The sequence below is a fragment of the Syngnathus leptorhynchus genome, chromosome 10 (genome assembly GCF_054491065.1).
Source record: "Syngnathus leptorhynchus isolate UIUO chromosome 10, UIUO_Slep, whole genome shotgun sequence".
In the NCBI taxonomy this organism is placed as follows: Eukaryota; Metazoa; Chordata; class Actinopteri; order Syngnathiformes; family Syngnathidae; genus Syngnathus; species Syngnathus leptorhynchus.
Window position 1 is genome coordinate 11222479 of NC_141204.1, and position 24223 is coordinate 11246701.

Genomic DNA, 24223 nt, shown 5'->3' on the forward strand with positions numbered 1-24223 from the left:
TGAGCCAGAAAGTTGATCTGAAGGAGGGAGGGGATGAACGGCGCTCAATCCCCGCTTGGCCTTTTTGATGGGAGCCGCGTCAAGAAAAGACTGGCAGGCTTCATCCCGAACTTCTGCTCCCTCTGCCAATCTCTTTCAATCCCAGCCTTTTCCTGCAAATCCCCCCCTCCCTCCCGCCTCTCCCTCCCTCCCAGGCAGGCAGAGGCATTATGCGCTTACCCAAGCAGCCAAAGGGACAAATTAAAATGTGTCGCACTCACTCTCTCCCTCAGCCGCTCTAATCTTCTTAGAGAGCAAAGCCCAGTGCAAGTGTTCCCATCTTTTCCTCCCTTTCGATTCCTTTTTATTTTGTTTGGCAGTCTCCACATGCAAAAACACGCACACACAAGTGCACACACGCTTCGTTTGGAATCTCTCAGGCCTCGGAGCCCTAATCTGTAATTCACTTTGAAAAGGCGACATGTTTTCTTTTTTTTTATTATTTTATTTTGTTCCTGTCCTTACTTGTCTTAGTTGGGGATCAAAACAAGTGGAGCGACAATGTGTGTCCAGTACATGTGAAGCACCATCTCACTTCCCACTGTAATGTTTTAATTCCTTTAATCACCCCAACCACTTAAACCGCACGCACGCACGCACGCACGCACGCACGCACGCACGCACGCACGCACGCACGCACGCACGCACGCACGCACGCACGCACGCACACACACACACACACACACACACACACACACACACACACACACACACACACAGACACACACGAGCACGGCCGGCCGGACCTGTCTCGCTAACACGTAATGACTCACCACTCTTTAGCAATGCAACCTCACCTTGACCGCACGCACGCACGCACGCACGCACGCACGCACGCACGCACGCACGCACGCACGCACGCACGCACGCACGCACGCACACACACACACACACACACACACACACACACACACACACACACACACACACACACACAACAGGCCACATGACAATGTCCAACATAAGCAGGAGCATTTAGCACAAAATTGGCCACCTTTCTCTATCATTACATTTAATTAGCTGTGATTAATCAGCTGCCAATTATAGCAAACACAGTCTAAAGAGGGACAGCTAGCCAGCCGGTACTCATTGGGTCGGCCACTTAACACCTTCTCTGCGCTCGTTTCTGCGTGCTTCTATACGTGCGTATGACTTTTACTAATTTAATGACTGGAACACAACTTTCCATTATCGCCTCGAATAGGAAAGATACGATCGTTGACAGCAGAGTGGTGCGGTTGCGTGACCAGAGATTTGGAAACCTCATCGCGAGTAGGTACGTGCCAATGTGTGTTAATCCATTTGTAAATTACACAAAAAATATAAAGAGCATCGTGGCGGACGAGCTGGAGCCTGTGGAGTTGAGCTGAGATTCAAACCCGGAAGTGCGTGACTGCGGGGAATACAGTCCAACCATTAATCACCGGGAAGAACCCCTGTCAATCGACGTGGACCGAGAAGTCATCAGGAATTAGCGTCGAGATCCGAGGTTCTACAGTTCACGGCTCCCTCCGGTGACTCTTCAAGTGGGCGGAGCCTAGCCACTGTATTATTTACTGTGCTGCATGTGGCAATACCCTCTGAGGGACTGTGATGAACCTTCAGCCTGACATATGGTAAGCGCGTGTGTGTGTGAGCTCATCTGACAGTTCAAAACCCATGTTTGACACCAACATGCTTGATAGCTCGTGTGTTCATCTGCAATCTTTAGTAGGGCTTTGCCCCCCACCCCCACCCCACCCAGAGAGTTGGCATTTAGCCGACACTGTTGTAAGTCGGATAAGGGCAGCGCAGACACAATAACACGTTGATAGCACTTGGGAGGGTCGTGAAATCCTCAAGAGGCCCAAATCCCTCTTTTAGCGGCCGGGGGACATTCTTCAATCTGTTCGGCCAACCTAATGGCCTTGTTCCCTCCGATGTCTCATGTCCTGATCTGTTTATTCGTCAATCTCCCTGTGCTGATACCCAGCTTGTGAGCACGCAGTTCATCCGTGTGTCACTCACCGCTTATCGGCCCGCCTCGCCTCACTTTTACACTCGTCTACGGGCTTCATTGTGTAGATTTAGGTCATAGAGTGGCCAGCAATAATGTAGAGAAAACTACTTTGATGATCCCATGTGGAATTAAAATGGTCCATTTGTTCAACTAATGTATTTTTGGACTCGATTACCTCAATGATCTTGCGAGCTTCGCGGTAGCGGCCCGTCTGTAAGAAGGCGAAAAACAGGGCGTAGAGCATGGTCATCTCTCCGCGCTCTTGGCTCACCACGTCCATGGCTGCAGGCGACATGAAGAGAAAAATATAAAGACGACATTTTGTTTCTGCTATTTGGCACGCGGGCACGAAAGCCTGAATGAAGCCCTCTCGCAAAACAGCTGCTGGGCTTTTCACGCACTATCTCTGGCCTGCAGCTGACGGCGTATTCAGCAGAGATAGAAGGGAAAGACCCGTGATTCTGTTTTTTCGGACCACGCAAATAAACTCTGAATGGACTCGGGAGGGGAAAAGCCAGACAAAAAGTCCAAATAGTTCACGGCATGCAGTGTTTGGCCTGCCCTCTGCGACATGAGCTCCAAAAAAGGCCCACACGGGTCAAGAACATTTGAAGAGCCATTTTATGTCTTTTTTTTTTTTTTTTTTAAAGTCTGCTGCTTTTCATCGCATTTTTGTTTCCGGTGGGGTCAGTCACCTCTTTTTGAGGTCACGTGAGGGTGGAGGAGTTTTTGGCGGATGCAAGAGCGCATAAGAGGGCTTTTTGGGTGGTGGTTGGGGAGGGGGTGAAGAGATGCACTCCAGAACCACTTGCCCCTCCGGCACATTTCATGCACAGCAAAACAGGATGACAAAAGAAGGGGGGGGGGTGACGACTTTCATTTACAAAGCCACCTAACGCAATTATGGAAAGCAGGACAACTCCTTACAAAAGAGCTGTGATTGTTTTGTCTGGCGTCTGTGCATTTGTCACCGCTCGCGAGAGTTGGCTGTCTCGTTGACTTGATTGATCGGCGTCAATTTATAAGGTAGAACGACAGCCTTTGCTCGAGGAGGAACAATGACGATGCACCTAAAAGGTGAGCAGAACGCTGCTCTTGAGACCTTTTTGCAGGAGCTCCGTGTCGCCCTTCTCCACCAGGCTGACAATGATGTCGTGGATGCGCGGCAGTTGGCCGTAGCGCTTCTGACATTCCAGCGCGGCGTCGAGAGCTCCCGACAGGTCATCACTGTCCAAAACACACAAAGGGAAAGAGAGGACGTGAGTCACATGTGCAATCGGTTGGGAGAGAATACAGAGTGTTAACCCGGCGCCCTCGCGCTCAGGCACAATGAGCCGGCCGCCGACAGCATGACTGCAGGTGATGAGGCCTTTTGGCCCCAATACATCGTTCTCACACAATTGTGTAAAAGAGGGGGGGCGCTAATGTCTCTGGACAGGCTTTCACTGGTGGCAGACAAAAGGGCCGCTCTTTAGCTTGGGTGCTCATATCCATCTTTTTCTCTTCTTTTATCCTTGCGAGCACCGTTTCCTCGTCTCTTGGTCACCTCACGCCTTGAATACTCAAATGTCCATTTTCGCCCTTGCCACCTTTTGTTTGTATGAATTTAAAACACGATTTCCACCAGAAAACTCAAGAAAATGTAATACTGTTTAGATGTTCCATCTTAAAACTGGTAGTCAAATGGAGCGTGATCTTATTTCAAAGCAAAAATATGACTCAATCTCAAAATGTGAAGAATTTTCCGGGCTTTTTGATGAAATTTCAGGATCAACCTACAAAATTTAGGCCAGTTTCAAAATCTTCAGTTCCACACATGCAGTCAGTACATTTGATGAAGGGCTGAAACGCGGACGGCTTGATAAAAGAACAGAGAGAGCCCAGATGCGAAATTGAAGGAGGAAACGGGGAACCAACACAAGAGACGGCTTCTCTTCAATTGGCGGTGTTGTGACAGCCCAGCTGTCAATCCCTTGATTGGGTAATTACCATGTCAATCACACAGAGGTCAAAGCAGAAAGGGCTGAGTGAGGAGGAACTGATCAAGGTTGATTTGGGTCTGTGTGTGTGTGTGGTCTCATAAGCAACCCCAGCAAAGACCAGACCAGCTCCGGCCTTGAATTCACCTTCTGCTACACCTGAGAGGAAACGACGAGCGTTGCCTAGTAAATTTCTGATGAGGAGGATGGAGGATAACTATATTGCAACGCCACTCAAGAGCCATCCAACAATACGGCATCAACATTTTTGCTATACACTTATTTTCTTTCTTCTCGAGAGCTCGATCTACTATCATACTTCACTTCTACATGAGACATCTAAAAAGGAGCAATCACTTGGCCTGGCATTGCAATTACGCCTCCCCCCTCCCCTCCTGAAAAAAAGAGCTAAGGATGTCAAACGATAGATAATTTCCCCGTTACAATTTAAATGTCACTTTGCGTTGCCATTTACTCGAACGCAGCTCCGTTAATGTCCCCAGCTTTGCACGTCAGCCACTTTCCAGCCAATTAAGCCCTGGAAGAAAAAAAAGCATAAGCAGGGCTTCGCTGGTGGATTAGACAAGGAAGCTAATTGTGCCCCATCCTTCCTTCGTTGTGTGACGAAGACGGGCAGGCCTGTTATCAAGCCACTGTCCTACTACGGGGGAGGACGGGACGTGTCTAGAGGACACAAATGAGCCACTGATCATGACACCAGCAGCCTGCACAAGGCCGTTTAACTATGCTAATAGCAAGTGGCACAGAGCGCGAGGGACGCGACCTTTGAGAAGGCCTAATTCATGACTTCAAACTCTTGCCTGTGCAGGTGGATGAAATTTTATGACGGTATTTGGAATCTGGAAGAAACGGTTCCAGACAATAAATTTGTTTTGTTTCTTAAAGCATCTCCGCTCTGTATTTACCACTTGCAAATTTATTATTCACTTCCTTGTGCCGTCATCTCCCCGTCCAATTGGCATTTTCATGGCTAATCGCTTTGAGAAGCAGCGGCAGCCGCTCGCGGGTTAGCTCAGACAATACGAAGCAGGCGGACGGGCGAGAAGGGGAACAGCGCAGCGCGGATGATGGGCTGTCAAGGGCTAATCCGCCGCACAAGTGTTCATTAAGTCATTAAGTGGCGACGCGGCAGATGAGAGACGGATGCCGGCTTTGTCCTCGTGTATCGGCGCTCTACCCCGCCTCCTCCCAATAACGCTGAGTGACGGAATGAAAACAACACACGAACTGTCTAAAGTTGGCCACTCGATCGGACAGTGCATCGGCAACCATTTTACACAGAACACGCGCCAGTAATTTCGCAAAAGTTTCTTACCTTGAATTGGCTTGAGTAAATTTCCAGTTCCACATCGTACTTTTGTCAAATTGGAGCGCAATACGACTTTTGAATGCATCTGCTTGTTTTGGCTTACTGCTGATGACCCAAGAGTAAATTCACCCACTAATCTCACCCAGGCAGCGATTAATGAGTGAACCGGGCAACGGCTTGTGCCAAAATTCTGACAAAAACAAACAGCCGCGGGGGAGCACCTGCAAAGCGCGCAAAGTACGACTTCCGAGGTAAACGCGCCGTCAAAGTATGTGTACAGCGTGTTTATGAGACCCCGAACAGCGTGGCTGGAGTAAATCTAGCAATTAGCGCTCTGTACATAATTAACATGCTAATGAGTTGATCTACTTAAAAGCTACTCTGATAAACAAAGCACACACACAGAGGAGGTGAATAGCGCTTAGGCGTCGAGGAGGCGGGCCAATACCAGTGACCCCCGTGGCCCATGTTTGATAACACAGATCTACACTTTGCGTTGACAAAGAACCACAAACACGACTCACGCACGCACACATGCACACCTTGGGAAAATAGCAGTGGGTGGGCAGGCAGCGGAGGGGGCTCCTGGGAGAGGTTGCAGCTGCTGAGTCCAAAACAACAAAGCCACATGCAGAGGGGAACACATCAAACGCAGACAAATGAGCAATTTCCACATCCTCTCTCTGTCAGAGTCGCCGAACCGGAACGTCACCTCGGCTATGATCACGGGGAGGGATGAACGATGCGCCCGACAGCTGCCAAATGGATGCGGCGTTGCTCACAAAGAGGCGATAAGTCTCACCTGTCCAAGTAGGCGCTAACAAGCGGCGCGCAGAGATTGGCGCTGGGCTTGGCCAGTCCCAGCGTGAAGATGATGTCTTGGAGGCGCTGGACCACGGGGGCGCCGCCTTTGGCCACCGCGGCGTTGAGGGTGTGGAAGAACATGGTGGCGTGGCTGTCATTCAGCACCACGTCCTTCTCCTTCATCTCCTTCAGGATGTCAACGGCCTCTGCATGGGAGGGGGAAGCAAAGTTGCCAGAAAGATCAACAAAGACCCGCATATAACCAACATCGAGGGAAATGGGGAAAAAAAATAAAGTCGGAGTGCAAATGTTTCAATAAAAGCCCCTTTTAGCTAAATCCACGTAGGGACGACAAACCCGTATTAAAAGAGCATTTTGTTCCCAACGGGGGATGCAAATGCAAGACTGGATAATAGCAACACTGCTCTAATTGCTACGTGCGCTTTTCTAAGCGAGACTACAATTAGAGGACCCCTACAATGAGGGCCATCTTTTTGCATGGGCCGAGCGAAGAGGGGGTGGGGGCGGGCTAAATTATAGGTACGCGGCGTGGCGCCGAGGGCCGGCCGTGGCCTTGACCAGACCTCGCTAAACGGGATGAGGGACCCGTCCATTTTTCATGGAAATACGGTGCCATTTACCTCACCGGGCACCCATCTGGCCGATGGGGGGGGTGTTGAACGGTGAAGGGGGGGGGGGGGGGGGGAGTACGCGCATATGCGTTTATGTGTGTTAGCGAGCCAAAGTCATTAAGATGCATTTAGCATCTATTTAAACACCCGCTAATGGGTTGTTAGCGATACAGCCGCTTTCCAAAACAGATACTAATCTATACGCCGCAACCCGAGTGCATAACGTGAACGCGCGCAGAATATATGGGAAGATTCTAGCCAGCAGTTGTGGCTGACTAAATCCATCACCATGGAATCTAAGATTTATATCAAACGGAACAGATTTCCTCATGCAATTGATCCCAACGCATTGCCTCGGGTGTACTCTTGGATGTCACCTTTCATTTCCTGACCACGTGTGGATTGCTGCCAGCGCCACTACCAAAGTCTCAGTTCTCCTACCTACACTCTCCATCACCCCGTGACGCACCCACTAATCAGCCAGGCCAATGGCTCGGAGTTGATCCGCCCAAATGGAGCGCTCCGTCCACCGTTCCAGCCGCCTTGCACCCACGACTGCTTTTACCCATCCGTCGAGCCGGGATGCGTAACCGTCAGCTCACCCGAGCAGCGGCAAAGTGAGCCGGACCACTCACTCGCGAGCATCGGGAGACGGGGAGGAGGACAGGCAAACAAACATGATGATCACAGCCCAGTGGTTCAAATAATGCTCCGCGACTCGACTACAGGTGAACACGTACAAAGAGTAGCAACTCACAGCACGCTATGTGAAAGAGAAGACGGATGCGGCAAAGGCCAAGGGCAGGTCAGAGAGACAATTGGAGATGGAGAGGTGTCTTCAAAAAGAGATGGATGACTGAGGGAGGAAGCGCGTGTTTTGTGAGATGTTCACTACTTGGAGTAGTTTGTTTGTTTAGGAGGGGGTGACTACCTTCACTCAACAAAAGTAAGCAAGCATGAGTTGAACTCGAGGAAAAGACAACGCAAGCCATTCACAGAGGCGCTGTGATAAAAACAAAACGCCAGCCAACGTGATCTTCATCTGGGGCCCGGTGAGCGCCGTAAGCTGGGAAGACCGCCGGCGGTGTGGGTGGGGGTGGCTGGCTAACATCAAGGTTAGCCATGTGTGCTAATGCGGGTGACAAGCGTCTCGCCCAATGCGCGCACTCTGGCTAATGGCGACCGCTCTCGCACTGCCTCTGCGCAAGGCGGACACGGCGAGTGTCGTCCGGGGCCAACGAATGCCTTTTGCTTGGATTCACATGCAAATGTGCGTGCGCGCCGCCGCGCACCACTCAGCCACTTTGCTGGACATGATCTGCCAGGAGCATCAAGGCGGATTTCAATAATTCCACAAAAATACACACAGTCCTGTAATTTTCCCCCTCTCATTTCTCGCTGATGCAGGGGTGCGTGTACTTATGCACGATTGTGTGTGTGTGTGTGTGTGTGTGTGTGTGTGTCTGTGTATCGGGGGATGTCGACAGGCACCGCAAAGAGGGAGGACAGCAGAAAGGACAGACAAGGGAAACATTTGGCTGTCACTGTGAGACAAAAAAAAAAAAAGCAAAGCGGCAAAACTGATGGTAATTGGCTCCTCGGTGGGCTGAAGGGAATCCACTGTGGCATTGTGGTCGGCTCATATGCACATTTTTAACATTCTTACAAAGACAGAGTGAAAATATTTTTTGTGTTGATCAAAGAAAAATCAAGCTACTTATTTCTTGTTTTTTTTTTTTAAGTGTGTACTTTATGTTGTGTGATATTTTGGAATTTTCTGAATTTTGTAAGCTTTTTTTTATAGATTTATTATATACGGACTATATTTATAATTTTTCCTTATAATTTGGTATTTTTCATCATCAAAGATTATTTTGATTAACAGGCATTTTCAAGTTCCTGACATTGTGAAAGTACGCTGAATGCACAGAGTCAACTCACGCCGAGCTTACCTTCCACTCGGCCATTCTTGGCGAGCACCTTGACAAGTGCGATATATTTGTTGGCATCAAGTCCCACTGATGAGTCCTGGCGACTCCTGTGGAGGAGAGCGAGAGAGATTGTAAATTAATGTATTCAACCACTCACGGTAACGCAAGCCATCTTGTTGTTGTCAGAGGCGGGGAGCAAATGACGGCTGAAGGAAACAGCCGAGCCGTCCCCGTATTGGAGCAGCTCAGACCTAGCATTAATGTCTCTCCTAATACCGATCATGTTCAACTTTAATGGCATCCTACAGGTTAGAACGCAATCTGTGTGTGTACTGCTCTACGCACATTTCCCTCTTGAGGTTGAGCGCCTCCTCCACATTGTTGTGGCGGCAGCACAGGTTGATGAGGAAAGCGTAGGCCCCGAGGCTCATGTCGTCCTCGTGTTGCTGCTTCAGCTCCAGGGCACGCTGCAGGTTCTGCAAAGAGGCCAGAGCTCTTCAGACGAGAGGCCAAACATTCCAAATGCAGCAGAGCCTCACTGCACGGTGCAATGTCGTAATTTCATCCAAACGCGATAGAAAAGCAGCGCACCTCCTCAGCCGAGAGAGCCTGGATGACTTGCTTTAGCGTGAAAGCCAGCGGTTTGTTTTCCGCTTTTAGCTCAGCCAGCTTTGCCTCCAGAAATGACACCTTCCCCTCGAGGCCCTGAGAGACAGTAAGCAAATAGAAAGGTTACCTCTTCTCAAAGGTGCAGGTAAAAAAAAACAAAAGTCGTCCTACATACACTCAGGCGGGGTGCAGTTGACATCGGGCCGTTCGACACTCGCTCATTTGGGTCCACCAGCACGATCACATCCTGACACAAAGACAAACATGCAAAGTCGGGCCAAACTTCTTTTTAGTCCTTAAAATACTGAAAATAGACTTTGCAATTCTTTCAATAGATTGCTCTCTACCAAGTGTAAGCTACCTTGATGAGCTCCGGAACATGGCAAGCCTCCAGCAGGTTTCTGATGCCTCTGCAGATATTTGAAGGGATGACAATATTCTGAAAAATAAAGATAAGCACGGCACATGCGCTAAACATGTTGACTTTGCACGCCCGCTGGAAGGCAAAAAAGTGGAACATTATGGAAGAAGCGGCGCATAAGTTGGTTATGGCCTTCATTTATCTCCGCCAATTACCGGCTGTCACGGAGCTCGGATTTGAATTAGTGCTTAAATGAGGATGGAAATTAAAAGGCCAACTCAAGTACTCTTGGGGCAGCCGAAAATGGACTGGGGGAAAAAAAACACTTAAGCGGTGAAGTACAAAATTCAAATGAATATGTGGGGATTTTGATTTTTATATCGGGATTGCGCTTTTTAGAGAAATTTCTGTTCGTTTAGGGATTCCTTCCAATATTTTTATTATCATATCTTCCTGATGTATCAAAGTATTTGTATGATTGGATGTGTTGATATTTTTGTCTCGTGGGTATTTGCGTACCCGCTCCTTCAGCTCGTTGAAGTAACGCCGCAATTTGTCTTCTTGTGCTTGCACTTCTTTCTCCGACATGCTGTCCATCAGATTGTACAGCAAGTAAGCGACCGTGTCTGAAAAAGCAAACAAAGACGGTGAGCGGCAGTCTCGGGAATACGTTTTATTTGCCACCACGTCAGTCAGCGCCTCCATTTGAGCGTTTAGACGACATTCCCGTTTGCCTCCGTCCTGCTGACTGAGGCTGCTTTGGGGACACGCTGTGAGCGGGCGAGCGATGGCTGGTGCTGACAGCCGCGCCTAACTTCAACATAGACACACACGTGGAGCAGAGCAAGTCTCGCAGATGTCGTCTAACGGGATGTGACACAGACAACAATCTCCATGGCCCGCACCAGCACACACACCAGTTTCAGCAGTGTGGGGCGCACACTGACACAGAGCGACATTAGCGCCTAACAAACACACGTCTTAGCGCAGGCATTTCACACACTTCGCACACTGCCAACACACACGTTAACGACTCAGCACTGTGTCACCGGCCAGGCTATATTTCTGTAAATGGAGGACAAGAACAATTTTTTTTAAACACACACACTTGGACATAAACAGACACAGGCTTCATGGCGAGAAGTGGCCCAGTCAGCAGTGCCACTGAGACTGGAGGTTGCACGCACACAGACCCACGTGCCAAACACATACATGCAAACACTATTTTCGCGTCAATTGAATTATTGCTGTACGGCAATGACTGCTTACCTGCTGGTTTGTCTTGTGATTTGCTGAATCGCTCGTCTTCATACAAGAGCTCGGTGATCTGAGAGAAGACAAAAAAATTGCTGTTAGATCTCTATTACACCCAAAAAAAAAGAAAACAAACATGACGAATATTTCTTAACGCCAATGCTTAAACATTAATAGCAAATGTATTGTGCTTCATATTTTTTTTGCAGTACTTAAAAACGTTTTAACAGACAGCATCTTTTTAATATTCTGTCACATTTCTAATGTTTTGTCTTTCAAGTTAAAATGTCAGAATAATTCATATTCAATTAAGTGAGGGAGCCGGCATACCACAAGTAGAAATCGTTGACAAATGCTTGACGGAATGACAAATTGTTTGATAATGCAGTCAAGGAGCTCTTAGAGGACCAAAACGATAATATTATTCACCAACATTGTTTCACTGCACTTTTTTTGAGGTTGCAAGCCAGCATGTAATCATTTGCATGAGCTCTGCAGCGTGCATAATACAGAGAAAAGACAGCAGATGGCCTCTGTCATCTCACATATTCTCACTAGATGTGACTTCGGTTGAAGCAGTGGCTCGGTAAAGTAATCGGCAGCTATTGTCATCTTTCTTGGATTCATTTTATATCTTTAATCATTTTGTTTTCCCCAAATCTTCCTTCGCGGAAAAGGGCAGTATGTGTGTGTGTGTGTGCGCGCGTGCATATTTCCTAATAAATTGTGACATTGAGCTCTTACCTTTACCATATTCTCTGTGTCATCAGACCTGCAGTAGGGGGCAGTAGAGGACAAGGTATCAGCTCCCATTCCACACATTGTACATGGACAAACACACTAGCAAGTTTCCAATTGAACCACTAAACTTTTTTTTTTTTTTTGCCAAAAATGAGTTCTTTAATGTTTTTGACTTGACATTTGTAAGCTTACTAATTTTCCAACGTGATAAACTGAAATGAGCGAAGTTCTGATCCGGAATCAAGTGTCTTGTGACGGGAATTATGGCGTGACTACAATTAAAAAGCAACGTACTAGTCATGTTTTAATTGACTCCATTTGTTAACTGGATGGCTCGCGAGTCACGCAAAAATGCAGGCATGCAGTCACATCGCCATGGCGACAAAAGTGACAAGTATGGCACAAAACACCGCACGCGAGGCGCCGACAAGACTTGACGCCCTCCAGCCCACAGGACAAGAGCGATGAGACGGCGGGACAAAAGCACGGCAAAGCACAAAAGCACACAAACACAAGCTAAATGATGGCGTGTGACATCTCGGCTGCTGTCAGCGAGCCGGAGAGAAGAAGAAGAGAGGTCTTTAATGATTAAATTATCCCTTGACCTTGTCTTTGACAGGTCCCCGCATCACAAAGGCGCGCACACACAAAAACACACACGTGCGTGTCCCATGTGACGGGTCCAATTATGACCCTGTCGGCGAGGCTCATGGAGTGCAGGGGGTGAGTGTGCGCGTGATTTAACGGAAGAAGCGATGAGGAACAGAAACAGACTGAAAATAAAAATGAACTAATATAAAGTGCTTAGAGACACATGCGTGCATAGCAGTGCCTTTGACTTAATAGACAATGAGTTTCACAAATGACTCAGCAAAGTGGCAGAGATAAAAATAAATGGCTGTGTGTGAGGATCGTATGTGTTGCTGCACCATTTGTGTTCAAATTTCTATTCCTGGGGCATCCATGTAATTCATTCGGCTGTCAATGGCATCACTCATTCTGTGTTTTTAATACGCAATGTGTAATTCTTGTTCCTTTACATTTTAGCTTGACAGCATATTTTATGATGAATTGTTTACTATCCGTGAAACTTTTACTTGTTGTTTACTTGTGTGTTAAGTTGAGTTTGCTACCTTGTTATTTATGGGCCTTTTAAACAATACTATTCCATCTTATAAATCTTATCTATTTTGAGCACATTTCTTTACCATGTCTGAAAATAAAATTCAGCTCAACTTTGCACAGTTGAGCTTTTTCTATGTGTTTTTGTTGCTTGGGATCCTGGCGGACAAGTCAGCACTTTGCTGTGAATCGCCTCCAGCCTGGCTCATCGGAGGCGGCCAGTCGGAAAGAGGGCAGGGGCACACCGTTAGTGTGCAACTGTGTAGTGTTAAAACGCTAAATATTCATAAACACCCCGTTTCGATTGAAGCCCCCGAGTGCCACTGGGGGTCCTGAGGCTAACTCTGGGACGCTTTGCGTGCGTGCTAGCATGAAACAGAGGGAGACCACAAGGCTAGTTCAGGCTATTTGGGGGGTGGGGTTGGGGTGGTTAGGGGATAAGGGCAGCGGTGGGCATCTGCTTATTTGCATATCTCCCACGGTGCTTTGGGGTGAGGGCCAGCGGATGAAGCCTCCATATGCATGAGGCAGCCGTGTGCGTATGCTGCGTTTCACCCTGCAGCTGCACACACACACACACGCATGCACACACATTCCATGAGCACACACACACAAAGCAAGGCTCTGTAGATGGTGTGATAGGCAGCACATGTGGTATGCAAAACATATGCCGCTGTGACCTCCAATAGCGCTACAGGCCTCCCCAAAACACTAGTCGGGAGTGGCGTGGCAAAATATGGAAATGCAGGAACACACGCAAGCTGGAGAAACGCGGGCAATGCACACAACAGGTTAATTGACTCACTTTCTGAAGCCCTGAATGAGGCTGCCGCGGAAAAGCCCAAGGTCCAGTGGGGGGTGCGAGGGGTCCGACACTGCAAGAGAGGAAAGGAGGGATGAATAAATGCAGAAGCCTGTTTGTTTCATTCAAACTGTCGACTTGTCTCCAAGTAGACTTTTAACTCTCCTTTGATGCCCGCTTTCAAATCTCAAAGGGATTTAATTATATGCAATGAATTGGTTGTAACACTGAAGATAAAACACAGCCATCCATGTTGAAATTATGCAATGAAATATAGAAAATTGTTTACTTTTATTTTGAATTTTTGACTTGACTTCCCATTTAATGACCCTCAATTTCTTGTTTTGCGTGCATGGTACAAAATTGCGGGGTCAATTATGTGATGGACCGTTTCGTTGTTTTCAATGGATATTCACTTATTTTCTCACCGATAGGACAGCAACAAAATTGAAAAGTGTACGTTGCATAATATTTATCTTCAATGAGGATTTTCCATTTCTTTAAAGCGGACTACAACCTACAAATGTGGGACACTAATCTGGAAATAAAACTATTTCTATACACTAATTATTTATTCTCATAATCAACTTAAAAAAAGAGGCAGCCGCAAATGCAAAAATGAGCAAAGGAGACTAAAACCAGCTCCTGTAAAAGACAAATACAGCTCATATCATCCATTATTTAAGTGGGCCCCCTTTCCTCAGTGCTCCCAGGTTCGGTTGAGGCGCCTCTCGTCCTTCGCTCTTTACATATTCACACACACTAATCTCTTAAAAGGTCTGATGAGCGTCAAAGAGTGAGTGTGTGTGTATGTGTGTGTGTGTATGTGTTAGCCAATTAGCCCGCAGGCGTAGCAGCAGTTTTTACAGTAAATAGCGCTCAAGATGCAGGGCAAGCTTGCCTCGAATGGGTGGAATCGTAACGTGGCAGAACGTGTGTGACTGCGTGTGTGTGTGTCTGTGTGTGTGTGTGTGTGTGTGTGTGTGTGTGTGTGTACCCACACAAGGTATAGAGTTGAGCCAGGTTGTTTGCAGCCAAAAACCGAATCTCTGAAGCTCTGAAACCCTCCGATTCCACTGACATGCCTGCAACCTGAAAGATGACAACATTCAAGTCATGTGATATAGACACTAGCTAATGCTCATGTATCATGTGAAACGCCATAGACAGGCTAACATAAAAGTTAGCATAACAATAAAAGGAGTTAGAAGGCGTACTTTAAAAATGTATTCAATACCGTAAGGTACCGGTTAAAATGTCGGATGAACTCACACCACTCTTAGAGTCTCAGAGTCATTGCTGTGCAATAACATCCTGCTCCATACCTTTTTGGATTGTCTACACTGTTTGTACTATGTGTCTTTTCTGCATCCATTGCAACCTGGTCACCCTGAAAGAGGGACCCTCCCATCTGTGGTCTCTTCTCAAGGTTTCTCATTTCCCCTAGTCGGAGTTTTGAGTTTTTCCTTGCCCTCATGGGAGTTTAAGATCAGGGGATGGCTGAGAATATTTGACATTTTCACATGTCCTGAGTGTTGTTAGTCACCTAAATGCTGAACAGAGGCTGTGATGTACCGAAGTCAAATTCCTTGTTTGGCACGCTCAAACATGGCGAATAAAAATTCTTGAATCTTCTTGAATCTTGAAATGTAAATGTTAACCTAATCCAAGTACCAGGGCATGATAGTTAAGTAAGTTGATTGAATTACTTTTCCATGACTCCAATGCTATTATATTATAAAAGACAAAAGAAAATACATTATATAAAATATATTACATGTATTTGTCCAATATTTTTCTGGCTCTTGTATGCGTATTGTGTTCCAAAAGCATAAATATGTGTTCCAAAAGCATACACAAGCACCCAAGATAAAAAAAAATCACAAGCGCAACCTGCCTCCCTCCCCCAAAGTACCGTGAGAGCCTGATGAGCTGCTTCAATGCTGGGGAAGACGGGATAGATGTAGCCACATATGGTGTCAAGATCCGGGGAGACGTCGAGTGCCTGCATGCCCTTCATCACCTCCAACACGCCTTCAAAACACACAAACAAATCTTAAATGAACTTTATTGACAGTTTGTTTTAGCCATTTACTGCACTTTACTGCCTCCACTCAAGTGCAAGACCGGAGTTGTGGAAGCTGCAGGAAAGTCCGGCTTCGCCATGAGCAAACACACTCTTGGCCCTCGAGTGAACAGCACACTTTTTTTCCAGATAAATGCTTGTGGATGCCAACCGCTCCACCTTGGACTACGGTGGAATACATCGACACGCACTTGGGTCCAAGTGGACTCTAGCAAGCGTTGCCCTGCTCTCCAGCAGAGCCCTGAGGTCCTGCCCCAGGGAAGTCAGGCCTAAACAGTCACATGCATATGGAACAGCCACTCTCTCACACACAGATGCCCCCAAGTCTGTGTGTGTGTGTGTGTGTGTGTGTGTGTGTGTGTGTGTGTTTACACACGCATGCAGTAGGCAGCGAGAGCGGCAGCACTTTGCATACGTCGTATCCATACATTCACTTTAAGTGTGGTTTTGCACCGGAAATAGCCTGCATGTATATGAGCACATCCAGCACACTCCCTCCCATGTGGCCTTCTGAAAACTACCTAAAAGTGCTTGAGTTGGCATCCTTCAACACGCCCTGTGTATTTATGCTCCCCTCCCCATCAAGTTTCACAACACGCTCGTACGCGGAGCTCCGTTTCCGTATCCTCGCGGGACATATGTGCTCACCTGGCAGTCTGGCTCTTTAGCTGAATAATAGATGAGTGCCAGGCTTTTACACGCCATTAAAACCTGTGGCCGTCTCAGAGCAGGTACAGCTACCTGAGCCAGCTCCGTCCATTTATACTGCTCGCTCCATATCGCTCATTCACCCGGCCCGCTCGCTATCCATCTTCTCTCTCGCCTCGCTTTCTCCAAGAAAAAAAAAAAGCAATCTTCCTCCTTCTCAATGGACTATCCATCCATTCAGCCGTCGGCTCGTCCATTCTTATCCCCCCTCTAATCGCTTTTCCCGCTGCTTTCTTTTTTTCTTTTTATGAAAGAGAAGCATTTCCTGCTGAATAATCTAGAATCAATTCCACCGCGGCAGACGAAACGAAAACAAGTGAATGGAGACCCGGGGCGCTCGAGGGGGAAAAGGCAAGAGTCTGCACACAAAGCCATTGTGCTCATAGCAAAGTTAACGCAGTGTTTGTCAACCTTTTTTCATTCATTCAACCTTTTTTCAAATCTCGAGGCACACCAACAAAAATCTGTTAAGATGTAGCCAGCTATATTAACAATTATAGTCTTCATAGTTCTTATCAAAGTGTCTTGAATAGGAATCAACTCAAAAACATATTTTATCATCTTTTATATTTCTTCTTTTAAATAAAAAGTGCACTTAAAATGTAATAATAATTGGGAAAGATTTCACTGTTACAATATGAAAAGTTGCATGTACAAAATGTCAAGCTCAGTGTATTTTACTCCGTGTGAAACCTGTGCATGTTTGGATGAACACAGAGCTGATATCCTGGTTAATTTGTTTTTCAAAAATATTTTTAGACCAATTAGGTGAAATTGGGAGGCGGCTCGGTGGTGCACTGGGTTGCACGTCCGCCTCACAGTTAGGAGGGTGCTTGTTCGATTCCACCTCCGGCCCGCCCTGTGTGGAGTTTGCATGTTCTCCCCGTGTCTGCATGGGTTTTCTCCGGGCACTCCGGTTTCCTCCCACATCCCAAAAACATGCTGGGTAGGCCGATTGAAGACTCTAAATTGTCCCTAGGTATGAGTGAGAGTGCGGATGGTTGTTCGTCTCTGTGTACCCTGTCATTGGCTGGCAACCGGTTACTGCCCGGTGACGGCTGGGATAGGCTCCAGCACGCCCGCGACCCCCGTGGGGACAAAGCGGTTCAGAGAATGGATGGATGGATAGGTGAAATTGGATCATTTTCCACGGCACACTTGACGATCACTCACAGCACACCAGTGTGCCGCGGCACAGTGGTTGACAAACACTGAGTTAACGGACGTTATTTGGATCCCCAAGCGAGGAGACATTTCAGTCTTGCACATTTCTCCTTTTTCAAAAGATTTACTCGGTTGTGTAATTCACACTTGCCGTGTTGGCAGACACTCAAGAAACCTGATCATCAGCGACCAACAGCGAGATAACTCCAAAAGAATAAGTTACAACATGACCAGGAGTGACAGAAAAAAAAACGTACGACTCGACTCAAAATGTAACGCGCAATATCATGTGGCATCTCCATCTCATCCAAGTGATACTCTCAGCTTTGGGCCTTGTCTGAGCAACTTTTACTTTTGTGCAGGGCTTGGAAGTGAGTCGGGGGGTGGGGAGGGGGGTGGGTCCTCTCCAGGTCGGTTAGCGTGAAAGCTGACACAAATCCAAGCGAGAAGTATCAAAGTAGTGAGTTAAGGATGGAAACAGTCACAAGATATCATCGTCAGCCTCATGTCTGCAGGTTAACTGTCAAAAGATGAGAAGCAAGCGCTGAGCGCTGAGAGCGACGACGGGTGGAGTGGAGTGAAGCCAACCGGTAGCTGTCGTCTCCACCCCCGACCTTGGACGCGAGTACCTGTCACTTCTCCTTTTCTTACCCGAGAACCTGCCCTTGCGCGGGGGCACTCTGTTTTGCAGCAAGGTAAACAACAGTAGCACCGGATCATTAATTAAGGCACAATGTAGTTGCCCCATAGTTAGAAGGTTCTGGGTTTGAACCGCTGCTTCGGCTTTCCCGTGTGGAGTTGGCATGTTCACCACATTTTTTGTTGAAGTTTTCTCTGGATAAATAAAACCGGCTCAAATAGAGTAAGGAAACATTTACACCTCATTTCTTGCAAGCTGCGGTAGATTGAAGCGCTTGGTGGAAATTTCAATGGACAGCTTACGAAAGTTCAAGGTGAGGTCGCAAGGGGAGGCAGGTGCTGGCAGGACAACACAGGAGCAAAATACCGCCCCCCCCCCCCACACACACTATTTCCTCAGCAGTATCCTCACCCCCCCCCCTCCTTCCCCTGTTCTACAGTGTCAGAAGTGATAAAAAGTACAGCACGTGGCAAGTGCTGACAAGCGATGACTAGCTGGCGGCAGGTGGGCAGTGCGGGCTGGCATATGCTTCCGTTAAATCCACCAAATCCACACCTCATCAAAATGCACCAAATACCCCCCCATCCTTTTGCGCTCCCCTCCCAATTCCGCAGCTCTGCCCGCTAGTGACACCTGTGGACAAAAAGTGACACGGCGCTTAATATTTCATGGGGCGTGCACAGTGGGGCGAGTAATCCAAAGTGAATTCCCTCAGAGCGCTTGCATTTACATGAAATCAAGTCACTCCGCATCAGTCACATCACCTGCAAAGACCCCCGGTCGCCCCCACCCCCCGCTGTAAGGCCACCCTCCCTTTCCGTCCACGCGCACACGATCGAGTGGAGGGGAAGAGGCTGCATCATTCATGAGGGTTAAGGCAGACCAGCGAGTGAGCGAAAAAGCAGTTTCTCCACTTTCCCTGCTTCCGTCTTACACCGTCGCGACTAAATGGATGCCGCTCTGCGTTCTAAGAAGCTGCGGTTAGGCCGCTGTGTGTGCGTGCGGTTTCAAATTGTGCCTCCTTTCTCTTCACCGCTGCCAAAGCCTCACATCAACGAGCCATCTCGACCACACAAGAGGGGCCAACCCTGCGCAGGACCGAGCGCTTCCTCCCTGCCAATTAGCTGACAGCGGCAAAATGCATCATTTATTAATCGCTATAAAAAAAAAACAAAGAGAGGAGCGGGGGCGGCGGCGCTGGGCAAAAATAAAGCACTTAAAAGCCAAGCCGCTGCCGCCGCATTTGACAGCAAGTCTGTTAACGAGTGGTGAATTCTGACAATGTCGGCTATCTGTCACTGAGACGATTCCAGTGCTCCTCCTCTCCTTCAAGCTGATCCCGGACAAAAACACAAAGCGTCTCCAAAAGCAACGAGCTATTAAAACTGTCACAAAGAACAAAGGATTAGAAACTTTAAAAGATGCGGTGACAATCTTTCTCACAATCAAGAAGAGTGAAGTAATTTCACTCAAATAAAAAACAAAAAACGATCATACTTTGGACCCACTGCCTCGTGACGATGGCCAAATCTTGGCACTATTCTTTTGCTTTAAAGTGTTGACTTCGTGATTTGTTTGTGGCCATGTTGAGGCTCCCCAAGAGGCATTTCACGAACCCAGTTCAATAAAACAGTCAAGCGCTCAAGAAGAAAAAATATCCATCCAACAGTCATCAACTCACAAGGCCATCTAATGTCCTGTAGGTGGCAGTAAACTATGGGACGCCATGAGTGGGCCGGCTGGAATCAAGCTACTCAACGTTCACCTTTGACAACATTTCCTCAAAGTCAAGAGTGTTCTTGATTGCGAGAGGGAAGTTGGGAGCGAGTCTAAAAACTTTCCCATCTCCTGGCCGGGCCCTCCAGAGAGAGCACGTGTTTGCTTCATCCCCTCTCGCTCAAACGCTCTCACGCGGGGGGATCAGACCTCTTTGCCCTTGGTTGCCCCGGTCCGGTGAAATCCGTCCCAGTTGGGGAGGGGTGCCATTAATATTTGAGGTGAAGCGCTCCTTTTAAAAGCTCTTTCTGCAGCAAAATACCTCTCATAATCCCCCCCAGTCCCACTACATGCAAAAATAACACAAAATGCTCGCTGTTCACATGGGACTTGCAGCCAGATGCTTGGCAGCTTGCTGACTATTTTTGTCATTGTCGGGGTCTCACGGCAGCCCGGAGTTAAATTCTACTGATACGACGATGACTCACTTTTACAAGTGCAACACGAGCGATAGCTTTTTACTACAATATCGCAATTTCAATGTGTGTGTACCGTCTGCGTTGTTGTCCTTGACGTGCTGTGTCAGCAAGGGCCAGAAGTAATGGGGCCTGATGGGTAAATTCTGTTCTTTCATCATCTTCATCAGCTCCAAAGACGCATCTGCAAGGGAAAAAAGTAGCGCTTCATGCCGTGAGCACGGTTTAGGGTTGCGAAACGTTGCTGTAGCGTACCGGTCTTCTTGGCTTCCAGAGCGCACGACAGAGCGAAGGCGAGTGGCGACGTGTGCAGCTGGCTGTCCTGCAGTTCTTTGCAGTAGTGGCCAAGTTTCTCCATTGGCTGTCATTCAAAACAGTTGGTCAAAAGACAAGCACTGGAATGGACCCAAAATTCAATTCATGCTCTTTGAAATCGAACAGGCACCGTGTCCGTGTCGATGCAGTGCCTCAGGAAGAAGTTTCCAAAGTTGGGCGAGTTGGCGTTGACGTCGTCCGACTGCAGGTTGGGGAAGGTTCTCAGGATGAGGAAAGCCATGTCGTGGTGGCCTTGCGTGATGAGGCTCAGGCACAAGTTCATGGCATCTGCAAGACGAGTGTCGCTTTCAAGACAAACAACTCACAGAAAGGAAGACGGGAGTGTGCACTGTGTAGTCGCACCTGGAACGTAGCCCCTCTCGTGCCTCAGCCGCTCCACAATTTCGGGGATGTGCTGCTTGTGCCCAGCCTTGGCCAGCGTGAAGATCACCTCCATGATGTCTCGGTCCATCAGACTGCAGTCGGCACTCTCCGCCTCTTCCAGAGTCTGACGTGGACCAGGCATCAGCATCACGGATAAACATCTTTAGCACGCCACGTGGAGTTTCATGAAAACGCTAACCTTCTTCAGGGCGTCCGCGTCTCCCTTGTCAGCGTAAGCGTTCAGCAGACACACAAAGGTGTCGGGACCCGGCTCAATTCCAGCTCCCTGCATGACGGACAGGATGTTCTTTGCGCTTTCTATGTCGCTGCCACACACAAAACATTTTTAGTGACAGACAGATCCATTTAAAGTCAACAAAAAAGTTTATGAAACAAAAGAAGCGGCAGAGCTTACCCTGCTCGCGCGTGGCCTGTTATCAGCGCGTTAAAAACAGCTTCGGTGATGGGAAGGTCTTTGCTCTTCATGAAACCCAAAATGGTGCTGAGAATAAAGCGAGCACAACAACTCGTAATCAGGGATTCAAAAGTAGACAAAATATTTCGAACAATCACAAAGGCATCAAATGTGTAAAGGAGACATCACGTGCATGTGGTCCTAACTGGTGCATACGAGCTCATCCCGCACCATGGGGGGAGGTGTGTGTGTGTGTGTGTGTGGGGGGGGGGGGGGGGGGGGGGCGCAACAGCTCTGTTTAACTTTTGGCTTTACCATGAAAACATTTTGGACACCTTGAAATCTTCACTCAATTTTGCTGCCAAATCATGGGTGGAGAAGTTTAACGTCAGGGTTTGTTATTACATTAATTCACCCACTGTGATGTCACAATCTGGAGGAAAATGAGGAGGGCTCGCTTGTGCACATTTAACCAAAGACTGATGCGCTTACTGAACTGTACCACTTGATGTGCAGCCACAAACTCCACAATTGTCACAGACGCAATTCAAGTGCATGTGTCTCCTTTAAAGCACAGAAAATATATCCACAGGCTCACCTGGCACCTTCGATGTCTCCATTTTGGCAGTAGGCTGCAATGAGTCTCTGATAGGTAACCTATAAACACAAATGACAACTCAAACAGAACCGTGCGCAAGAAACAAGATAAAGGTCCAAATAATGATGATCTTCATTGTTTGCACGCTTCCTTCATCTTACTCTGTTTGGCAGGACGTTGGCAGCCTCCATCTTGGCTAGGAAGTCGGTGGGCGAGAACTTGAAGTCATTCTGCAGGTACACCTTCAGTAAGGCGTTGTAGTGACTCACGTCGTATTGCGCACCTACGGGGCAGGACAACGCAACAAACCATTCGCTGTTTGCCTACAGTCTCTTCATGTCATGTGTTAATTTGTAGGGATGGTGAATATTCCGTTATTTGGTGGACAATGGGGGATGTCTCAATGTTGTATTTAAAAAAAACAAAAAAACTATAATACAAAAATAAGAAAACTGAAAAATATTGGCTTGCGCATTCGTTGGTTAGGCCATAATTAGCAAAAAGCTCCATTGTGTGAGCGCTCTCACCCAATTCCTTCAGCTTCTCCCAGACACGGTGAGCCAACTCTGTGCGCTCCTCTAGGCCCATTTCTGGCAGCAGAGAGCCACAGCTCCGTAGCAGGAGCAGGGCCTGGTTACCACTTGGGTAACCTGCAACAACAGCCCAACTTTGTACTCATACTTCCTTCTATTTGGAGTGTTTGTCAGCGGCAATAACCTGTCCGGCAGATGTCGTGGAAGATGCGCAGCAGCAAAGTCTTGGTGACGCGGCCGGTCCTCCTCACCGAAGTGTCCAGCTTGGCCAAAGCCCAGTCGAACTGCTGGGCCTGCTTGGAGCGCACTGCCGTGCTGGGTTCGTCGTTCTTCTCCGTGGCTACTGCGTAGCTGCGGACGCATCCCACTGCATGTGGCCACACATGACTGGAAGGGGTGAGGAACGCAGGGATAGCACTATTTACATTCACAGTCGAGATTAGGTGAATCTTGTCAGTTGTGCAATGGGAAATTATACAATTTTGCTGACTTGGTCCAAAATCTTTTAGTACTACAAACAATGCATTTTTCTTTCATCTGTCTATCCCGGTGAAGCATAGTGACCAGCAGAATAATGACATGCTTTTTCACTAGATGGTATAATTATGGAACATATGCTTGCACATGCAGACATTCATAAAACTGAATAAAAGGTTAGGTACAAACAGGCACACATTTTCCACCAAGTCAGTAAATGTTTGAATACATTCTGGCAGACGTGGTGGGCACGAGGCCACAGTGAACACAGTGACCTACGTATTTGCGACTTTAACCTATCCTCCGCTATTCAATCAAAAGTCCCCCTTCTCATTGTGACAATTGAATATAATTGCGACCATCTCATCAGTGCCCTTCAACTGACATTAAAGTCGGATATGATTCATGGCAAGATGCTGCAAAGCAAACTCCTATTACTCTAAATTTACGATAATTAACTTGTGATAATGACTCTGTGAAAATGATTAAATTAAACTTCATACTTCGTTTTATACACGACCTAAACACAATGTTCATAACTGCAATGCAATTGTAAAAATCCCCCAAAATTATTTCATGAGACCAAAAAGCTTGCGACATGTGTGTTATAACCTGATTACCAAACAGTGTGCATTTATATTTATTTTGTATTAAGCCAAGCGAACACCAGTGACAATGAATGTTATCATAAAAGCAATACAATAACATAATTTTGTGTAAAAGAACAAATCATGCTTGTTTGGCAGTTGTCATTGAATCTCAATGACATCTGCGCATCAGGCTAAGGCGCGTGGATGGCGGCTATCCAAGCTAGCGCCTTACCCGGCTTCGTTTCTCACACTCGGGCGCGTCCGTCGGGTCAAAATTCCCGTCGTGCCAACACCAACACGTCCACTATACAACCGACTGAGTGGCGGTCCGATTCTTTCGGTCCCCACGATTTGGAGCAAGCCCGAAGGCGAAAACTTGAGGAACCGGGCTGATCTCAAGAGCGCGGCCATGTTTGCTGTTTCGCAGAGAGCAATGATGAACGAGACTTCCGTATTGCGTAAATCAAGGACCGCGAGACTTTGCGCGCAACTTAAACCGACCATTGAAAAAGTATGGA

General features: G+C 47.6%; 1 protein-coding gene across 1 annotated transcript in view; it reads right to left on the reverse strand.

The window, feature by feature from the left end:
- lrpprc (leucine-rich pentatricopeptide repeat containing) overlaps positions 1-24172 on the reverse strand; it is a 36032-nt gene extending 11860 nt beyond the window's left edge. Inside the window, exons 1-25 of the mRNA XM_085921563.1 lie at positions 23938-24172; positions 22823-23025; positions 22633-22755; positions 22267-22388; positions 22106-22164; positions 21508-21594; positions 21292-21418; positions 21072-21216; positions 20839-20996; positions 20649-20754; positions 20470-20577; positions 15519-15637; positions 14605-14695; positions 13607-13676; positions 11683-11710; positions 10954-11011; positions 10204-10310; positions 9685-9762; positions 9499-9570; positions 9306-9419; positions 9060-9190; positions 8736-8821; positions 6150-6357; positions 3141-3265; positions 2214-2320 (exon numbers count right to left, since the gene is read on the reverse strand). Of these exons, the coding sequence (XP_085777689.1) occupies positions 2214-2320; positions 3141-3265; positions 6150-6357; positions 8736-8821; positions 9060-9190; positions 9306-9419; positions 9499-9570; positions 9685-9762; positions 10204-10310; positions 10954-11011; positions 11683-11710; positions 13607-13676; positions 14605-14695; positions 15519-15637; positions 20470-20577; positions 20649-20754; positions 20839-20996; positions 21072-21216; positions 21292-21418; positions 21508-21594; positions 22106-22164; positions 22267-22388; positions 22633-22755; positions 22823-23025; positions 23938-24116 (2811 nt within the window). The 5' untranslated portion in view covers positions 24117-24172. The remainder of the gene's footprint in view (positions 1-2213; positions 2321-3140; positions 3266-6149; positions 6358-8735; positions 8822-9059; positions 9191-9305; positions 9420-9498; positions 9571-9684; positions 9763-10203; positions 10311-10953; positions 11012-11682; positions 11711-13606; positions 13677-14604; positions 14696-15518; positions 15638-20469; positions 20578-20648; positions 20755-20838; positions 20997-21071; positions 21217-21291; positions 21419-21507; positions 21595-22105; positions 22165-22266; positions 22389-22632; positions 22756-22822; positions 23026-23937) is intronic.
- Positions 24173-24223: the final 51 nt, after the last annotated feature.